General features: G+C 36.9%; 1 protein-coding gene across 4 annotated transcripts in view; it reads right to left on the bottom strand.

The window, feature by feature from the left end:
- Window positions 1-2,075: 2,075 nt before the first annotated feature.
- The window catches only part of LOC128241571 (flagellum-associated coiled-coil domain-containing protein 1-like), a 34,754-nt gene continuing 28,103 nt past the window's right edge, over window positions 2,076-8,726 (bottom strand). For all 4 annotated transcript variants that reach the window (XM_052958573.1, XM_052958575.1, XM_052958574.1 and 1 more), the window contains 5 exons: window positions 8,401-8,472; window positions 8,057-8,146; window positions 7,468-7,577; window positions 7,051-7,150; window positions 2,076-4,734 (listed from right to left, as the gene is read on the bottom strand). In XM_052958573.1, the coding sequence (XP_052814533.1) occupies window positions 4,432-4,734; window positions 7,051-7,150; window positions 7,468-7,577; window positions 8,057-8,146; window positions 8,401-8,472 (675 nt within the window). In that variant the 3' untranslated portion in view covers window positions 2,076-4,431. The remainder of the gene's footprint in view (window positions 4,735-7,050; window positions 7,151-7,467; window positions 7,578-8,056; window positions 8,147-8,400; window positions 8,473-8,726) is intronic.

The following is an 8,726-nucleotide window of genomic DNA, read 5'->3' as shown; positions in this document are numbered from 1 at the left end:
CTTTTAAACTTTTACTAGCGGACCTGGACGTTTGCCCAAATGTCGGAAAAACATCCTAGCTTAAGGAATAAACAACAAAATGAAATCGTGAAGAGGACTTGGTTTGTCCCATTTGTGCTAAAATTACAATTAAAAGCAAACATTCACGGCACACAAGATGCGAGGCATCATCCTTGTAGTTTTTATAAGTACAGGGACTGTGCAGGTATCAGGGGCCATTAGAGATATCAGGGCCCATTATAGATAGCATGGACCATTATACAGATATCAGGCACCAAAACAGGATCAGGTCCCTTAATAGATATCAGGGGCCATTATAGATATCGGGGCCCATTATATATATCAGGGGCCATAATATATATCAGGAGCCATTACAGATAACAGCGACCATAACAATATCAGGGCTCATTATAGGGTCATTACAGATATCAGAGATCATAACAATACCAGGGCCCATTATATATATCAGGGCACATTATTGATATCAGGGCCCATTAAAGATATCAGGGGCCATTACAGATATCAGAGACCATACCAATATCAGGGCTCATTATATATATCAGGGCTCATTATAGATATCAGGGGTCATTATATATATCAGGGACCAAAATAGATATCAGGGCCCATTATAAATATTAGGGGCCATTACAGATATCAGAGATCATGACAAGATCAGGGCCAATTATATACATCAGGGGCTATTACATATACCGGGGACAATAATGAGTATCAGGGGCTATTACAGATATCAGGGGCCATAACGGGTATCAGTGGCCCTTAAAATATCAAAGGACCATCACAGATATCAGGGGCTATTACAAATGTCAGGGGCCATAACAGGTATCAGGGTCCATTATAAACATCAGGGGCCATTACAAGTATCTGAGGCCATAACAGGTATGAGGGGCCAAAAATCTACCAGGGGCCATTACAGGTATCGAAGGCTTTAACAGGTATCAGGAGTCATAACAGATATCAGGGGTCATAACAAATATCAATGGGCCATAACAGGTATCAGGGGCCATAGCGGGTATCAGGGGTAATGGTGTCAGATTCGGTAAGAGGTATCAGGGGCCATAACAGATATCATTGGCCATGACAGGTATCAGGGGCCATAAAGGGTATCAGTGGAAATAATAGGTATCAGGGGCCATAACAGGTGTCAGGGGCTATTACAGATATCAGGGGTCGTTACAGATATCAGGGGCCGTAATGGGCATCAGGGGCCATAATGGTTATCTGGGGCTTTTAAATATATCAGGGACCATAACAGGTATCAGGGGCTATTACAGATATCTGGGGTTGTTACAGATATCAGGGGCCGTAATGGGTATCAGGGGCCATAATGGTTATCTGGGGCTTTTAAATATATCAGGGACCATAACAGGTATCAGGGGCTATTACAGATATCAGGGGTTGTTACAGATATTAAGGGCCATAACAGTTATCAGAGGCCATAATGGGTATCTGGGGGCATAACAGGTGTCAGATTCCTTAACAGTTATCAGGGGCCATAACAGTTATCAGGGGCCATAACAGTTATCAAGGGCAATAACATATATCGGGGGACTTAATGGTTATAAGAGGCCATAACATATATCAGGGGCCATAACAAATTTCAGGGGCATAATAGGTATCACTGTTTATACCGTTCACCACATCTTTGGTCAATCACAGTATAATATATCATCAATTAAAATATATAATTATATAGAATTTATTATAATTAACCGCAAATTGAAAATGATCCAAAAAAATAGTTTTATTGGCCCCAAACTGTAACTGTTATAAAGTTTCCTAACAGTAGTATTTAAGTAATAAAAGGTATTTTAATATAGTGGTCTTTTATTTTGCACTATTTTAAACCACACTTGATAAAAAAATTACACTCTAAATACCAATTTGTTTACCCAGCGCATGAATTCTTTTAACGTGTCATGTCAAAAAGTAGATCTGAGGGAACCTGATTGTGGTCTGCGGTACTAAAGTCTGAAGCCTGCAGCCTTTAGCCTTAAAACAGATAGTATGAGGTTACAGACAATCATTTGATCTCAGGAATATAACAAGGGAGACAATTGTGCTTGAAACCTACTTTCATTTTCGTTTATTTCATTATACAGTTATAACATAACGGGTCAATTATTCAGAACTTTGTTATAGTGAACAACGTTGTTGAAGGCATAATTGTTAACTTTTGAAGGTTAACTATTGGACCATGTACGGTATATGCTCATGAATATTCATATATTTAAGTAAAACGATCACAGAAAAAACAGTTGCCTCAAATCTTGTTAAAAATACTGCAGAACACAGGTGTGTCCATGAAACTTCCAAAGCAATACGATTTAAAAGTTAACAAAAATGACTTCAAAAATGTTGTTACCTTTAAGAAAATTATGAACAATAGGCCTTAGTATTAGCAAAACAATATTTATGAAAATGAACTCAAGACTAATAAAAGGGAGCCAATAAAAAAAAATGTACTTCGAACCTACTTTCATTTTTCATATCTTCACATAATAAAGTTATAACTTAATAATTAGCAAAACAATACAATTAATGAAAATGAGCTCCAATCTGATCCAACATGACATGTCATAACAAGAGCAAAAACAGAGCCGACGCCAAAGCTGTCTGTTTTATTTTATGTCAGTCAAAATAGGGGGCATAACTCAACACCAGAAATGAGAATTGCTATTATGCCTATTGTGACTGGCAACATGTGTACCAAGTTTCATTTAAAGATCTTGAACAGTTTATAAACTATGGCCAAGGCTAGTTTCTGCACGCAGCTGCCCATGCTGCCAAGGACACAAACACTAGGGGTATGACAATACCAAAACTTTTTCTTTAAAGCTGCACTCTCACAGATTAAACGTTTTGACAGCTTTTTTATTTTTTGTCTTGGAAAGTGCCAAACATCCATGGCAATCAGTTAATATAAGACTGCTGACGAAAAATTAGATTGCAGATTTTTATATTTAAGTTAAAAAATTGATGTTTTACGCATATTTCTTAAACCGTTAGTAACGGTTTAAGCCATAAAACATTAGTTTTCGTCGGAAATATGAAAATCTACGATCTGATTTTTTGTCAGCAATATTATATCATTGGTTTGCAGATATTTACGCAAAAAATTGCTCTTTCCAAGACAAAAAATAAAAATGTTGCAAAAATGGTATATCTGTGAGAGTGCAGCTTTAAGACAGAGGAGCTAGAAACAACTAATTATTACTCATTTATGAAAAAAGAATAAGAAACATAAATAAGAAATGGGTTAAAACAAATTAGTTGGGGACCATTCTAAACATATTAGTGACTAGCGCAGATCTAGAAACAAAAGAAAAAAACATCTTTTAAGTACATAAGTATCACAGATAAATAAAACATAACAATTAAATGGTAAACATCTACATATTCAATGTTGTTGATATATTATAAATTAAATGTTAAATTATAAATGGAAAATATGGTAATATCTTGGTAACAACAATATATCCGGTCTTGTAAAAGATGATCAGGCCATATGGTTGTATTTCTATGTTAGTGGGTTTTCAGGTTGTGAGGTGCTTATATTTAGAGATTTATCTTTATTATAGACAAATTCATTTTTCACAAGATGAAGGCATGTTATAAAAATTATGCACTTTTTGAAAGCTGGTTCCGCCAACAAAATATGTAAATTTTAAAATTTTCTTTATTTAAAGCTTTTTTTATGATTTATTTCTGATAACTATCTGTATTTTAATTTGTAATTGAGGAAGGCAATTGTTTTGAAATCTTAAGATGATACTTATAATCCCTAAATTATATTCCATATGAATTGGTGAGCTTTAATTGTCTGCTTTTTCGGAAAGGCTGTATTTGATTTGGGGAATAGATAGCTGGGTTTGGAGAAGATGGGAGTTGATGATAAACATAGAAATAAAACAGTATGGACTGAAAAATTGGCATCCTGCAATATTTGGCAAACATTTTATTGACAATGTGAGATTTCAATCTAAAAGCATAACTATAACTTACAAAAATACATTTTGAAGTAGGTAAAAATTGCTACCACAAGATCAGTATAATTTCTAGGCTGACAAACACAGCCTTCAAAAATGTTGAAAAATTACTTTTTAAAAGTGCTTTATAATATTTTTGAATAATAATAATAATAAAACATTCTTATTCATTTAAAAGAATAAAAAGCTTTCATCATATAATCCTAAACAAATTTTGTATAATATGTAACCATATTTTTATAAATCAAATATTTTTTGGTATTTTCTAAAACTGAAATATCAGCATCATATATTCAACATTGTTACATTAAAAACAATTTCAGAAAATAAAAAAGTCTAAAAATGAACATTTTCTTTTCAAAACAGTCACCCTGCAGGTAAATTTTAAATTTACATTAAAAAAATCAGAGTCCTCTACCAAAGATCATGACACAGTGTTCGATATACTATCATCCATTGGTTTCGACCTCACATCGGCCATTAATTCTTCCCGTAATTTCTGAATTTCCTCTGTGTCTTCCGGCAGGAACACTTCTGGGCGTACATACTCTTCCTGAGCATGCCGTAAATGTTCCGTCTCTCCGGCACTTAACGAGGCCGTCTCAGTCTCGCCTTTAGTGATTGGTGCGCTACCAGGTCGAACCTTTGGCGTGCGTTTCCTCTCTTGTGTTTCCTTCATGGATGGTGCAAGATTCACGTTAGCTTTGTGCTTTGATTGTAGCATTTTCTGTCAGAATAAAATAAGAATGTTTTACATAAGCAGGGATGTGATTGACCTGGCAGCTGGAGGGATGAAACCATTTCGGCCATGGGTTCTTGGGGCACTTTTGGGGTCAAAAGCACACTGCCGTAAAAGAAAAACTGGCTTTTTAGAAGCTCTTATGAGGGTTCTTCTGACTTTAAATTTGAAGCAAACTGGGATATCAACTCTAGTAGCTAAAAGCACACTAGTAACTATTTTAATCAGCTAAAAAAAAGTTTGTTTTTTTAAAAAAAAATTATTGTGGGGTGGGGGGGTGTCCCTGGGGTCATTAGATCCGCGGAATTCCGCGAATCCGCAGACAATTCACATCCCTGATAAGACACAAAAATCAACAAAAAAGTTTTTAATAAACAAACATCAAAAGCGTAAGGTCTTTATTATTTGTTTTTAGAAGCTCTTTTGAGGGTTCTTCTGTCTTTAAATTTGAAGCAAACTGGGATATCAACTCTAGTAGCCAAAAGCACACTAGTAACTTTTTTAATCAGCTAAAAAAAAAAAAAAGTTATTTTTTTTTATTTTTTTTTATTGTGGGGTGGAGGGGGGGTGTCCCTGGGGTCATTAGATCCGCGGAATTCCGCGAATCCGCAGACAAATCACATCCCTGATAAGACACAAAAATCAACAAGAAAGTTTTTAATAAACAAACATCAAAAGCGTAAGGTCTTTATTATTTGTCATAAACACTAAGATTTAAAGAGGGGAATATTTATTTAAGGTTTACAAATTTTGAAGTTATCAAAGATTTTTTTTTTTTTATTTCGATCATCATCAAAATGACACCCCACTTTTACCTGAAAAACCAAAATGTATTCATTTTAACACTGAATAATGGTATTTTGTCACAAATGAAAACAGCGTTTTTTAACTTTATAGGGCTGTGTGACTTCTTGCACTACCTTTCCTATTTTAACATAACAACATCAAGAAAGTTAAATGTATCTGGATGAAAGTTTGCATATTGAGAGAAACAATTTATGGCAATTTCTGTGATATGTACATTTTGTATAATATAAATAAGTCATTACCTCTATAAAATGGTTTGTGTACAGTATCTATGTATTTTTTGAATGGCCTTCATACTTTAAGATTAGGATTGCTTATATGACAAAAATGGGAAAGGTATCGCCAGATATTTGGATCAAAATATGGTCTTGACCAAGAAGAGTTTACTTTTACAAGGAAACATTAAGTCAGGCAAAACATCGTGACTTATGTCTGTACATGTACAGTGTATATATGAGGAGTCAATTGTTAACTCCACTATCCCCTTTTTCTAGCATTCAACTTTATTAAAGCTAGCTGGCCTGCAATCCCCCCTCAACTTTATTAGAGTCAGCTGCCCTGCTGTCCCCCTTCAACTTTATTAGAGTCAGCTCTCTGTCCCCCCTCAACTTTAGTAGCGCCAGCTGGCCCTCTGTCCTCCCTCAACTTTAGAAGCGCCAGCTGGCCCTCTGTCCCCCCTCAACTTTAGTAGTGCCAGCAGGCCCTCTGACCCCCCTCAACTTTAGTACCGCCAGCTGGCCCTCTGTCCCCCCTCAACTTTAGTACCGCCAGCTGGCCCTCTGTCCCCCCTCAACTTTAGTAGCGCCAGCTGGCCCTCTGTCCCCCCTCAACTTTAGTAGCGCCAGCTGGCCCTCTGTCCCCCCTCAACTTTAGTAGCGCCAGCTGGCCCTCTGTCCCACCTCAACTTTAGTAGCGCCAGCAGGCCCTCTGACCCCCCTAAACTTTAGAAGCGCCAGCTGGCCCTCTGTCCCCGCTCAACTTTGCTAGAACCAGCTGGCTCGCTATCCCCACAGCCTAAGCTTGCCCGACATCCCCCCTCAACTTTATTAAAGCCTGAGCTTGCCCGCTGCTCCCTTTATTTCGACCAGCTGGCCCATTGTCCCCCCTCAGCTTTATTAGAGCCATCTCGCCTGCTGTCCCCCTCAACTTTTTTAAAGCCTGCTTAAATGCCCTTCCCCCTCAACTTCATCAGTGTCACCAATAACCCCCACCCAACCATTGTCACCAATTTTTAGCTTCATAAGACACCCTACATGAAGGCCTGTATCTTCAAACTGTTTTCAAAAATGTCTTTTTACAGTCTTGAATAAGCTCTTAGATGCTCCCAGAAACATTCTAGAACAAACTCTTTTTGGCCTGTCTACCGGGCCTTTATAAACTATTAATTTGTTCTAGCTATGAAACTGCCATCAACCAACCAATCCCTTGATGACACAGTCCTACTCACACACTACAAATTTAATATGTGGGATTATAATTCAACATCAATCCACTTACGTTCATGGTTTCTTTGGCAGTCATAACCCTCTGTACCCTGTCCTTCTCATACATGACTTTTTCTTCATATATTTCTTCACATTTGGCTCGATACAGGCGTCTGAAATAAAATGCAAGCAATTCTTGAATGATTAGCACAATGTTATGCTGATGTCACTGTATTTAGTTGAACAAAGTGGGATAACTCTAGGTACTCAGGCAAAGTGGGATAACTCAAGGTATTCAGGCAAAGTGGGATAACTTTAGGTACTCAGACAAAGTGGGATAACTCCAGGTACTCAGACAAAGTGGGATAACTCCAGGTACTCAGGGAAATTATGTAGTTTTACCAAGGTTTCATCGACCTTATAGGATTTTAAAGGATAAAGCATTATTTTCTACGTAATAGGGAAGTAGAGCCCATTCCCTTGTATATACTTGAGTTCAGTTTTCTCTGTGAGCAGTTCATTTATCCTGTCCTGATATTTCTCGTCGACCTCCTGAACTTTCAGGTCAAATTGCTCCTCAAATGCCAGCAACCGCATTTTCTGAAGAAAAAAAAGTAAACACAGTCAAGCGTTAATCTTTGAAGTTTTAAGGATTTTGTAATTTTCCTTTCCCGTTATTTTAATCAAATTTCTTTACTAACCAATAAATCGCAGGAAATATTTTATGAAACTAAAATTTGAATTATGTCCAAATAATAACAATGACTTTAAAAACACATAGATATACCTATATAAGGTGACCAGTACCTGTTGTTTAAGACTTATACCTTCCTCTAAAAGATAGATAAAATGGAGCTGATCTTTTTTTATTAGGTAATCCCTCCATTAGTATTGCATGAAAATCTTTGAGATGTTAAAGCTAGTGATGAGATGAACTTTCAGCCCATTATGGTCACACATGATAATGAATCTGACCATATGTCTAACATCGGGCAAACACAGTCCTCCAACGACAGCTGATGTGACTCAGAGATTTGACGAGATAATGATGGATGGAATACCTTCATGTTGGGACTTACCATGTCAGTGAGAGTGCGGGTGACGTTGGTGAGTTGCTGGCACGTCTGGTTGTAGCTCTGCTGGACCTCTGCCAGCTCTTTCTTGGTTTCCTGTGTGGTAAGACATTGGCATTATTAATAATAATTTACGGCCATGATTGTAAAACATTGCTTCAACAAACATACTGTGCATATTCATTATCAAATAAATATTGTTGTCATTTACTTGATTTTGAGCAGTTACCAAACTGAGATTAAGTTAAGATAGGCTGTTATATTGAGGAATACAGAGGATGGTCTCCCCTGAACGCCTTTGACTTGGCAGTTTAACATTAAACTTCACCTGACTTGAAAGTATCACTAACCTCCAGCTCCAGGGTACACTTTTCCAGTCTCTCTTTGTCTGCAGCATGGTCAGAATACTTTCGTAAGATGCTCTGAAACCACATAAAAGGTAATATTAGTCAGTTTATATCTTACTTCTTGTAAATACGGTACAAGGAATCTAGAAAATCACTACAAGCCTCTGTTCTTGCCTGTATAGTCTGCAATAAGCTCACATTAACCAAGGGGTCTGTACATAATGAATGTTACTCTTTCTAAATGTTTATATTACAGTGTATCAGTTACATCTGTCTGACCCAGAGAGCTCCAATGTTAAAATTTCAAAGAGAACTTTACCAGTTACTTA

The sequence above is a fragment of the Mya arenaria genome, chromosome 7 (assembly GCF_026914265.1).
Source record: "Mya arenaria isolate MELC-2E11 chromosome 7, ASM2691426v1".
NCBI classification, from domain to species: Eukaryota; Metazoa; Mollusca; class Bivalvia; order Myida; family Myidae; genus Mya; species Mya arenaria.
The sequence above is the reverse complement of the archived record's forward strand: the minus strand, read 5'-3'. Positions and strand labels throughout refer to the sequence as shown.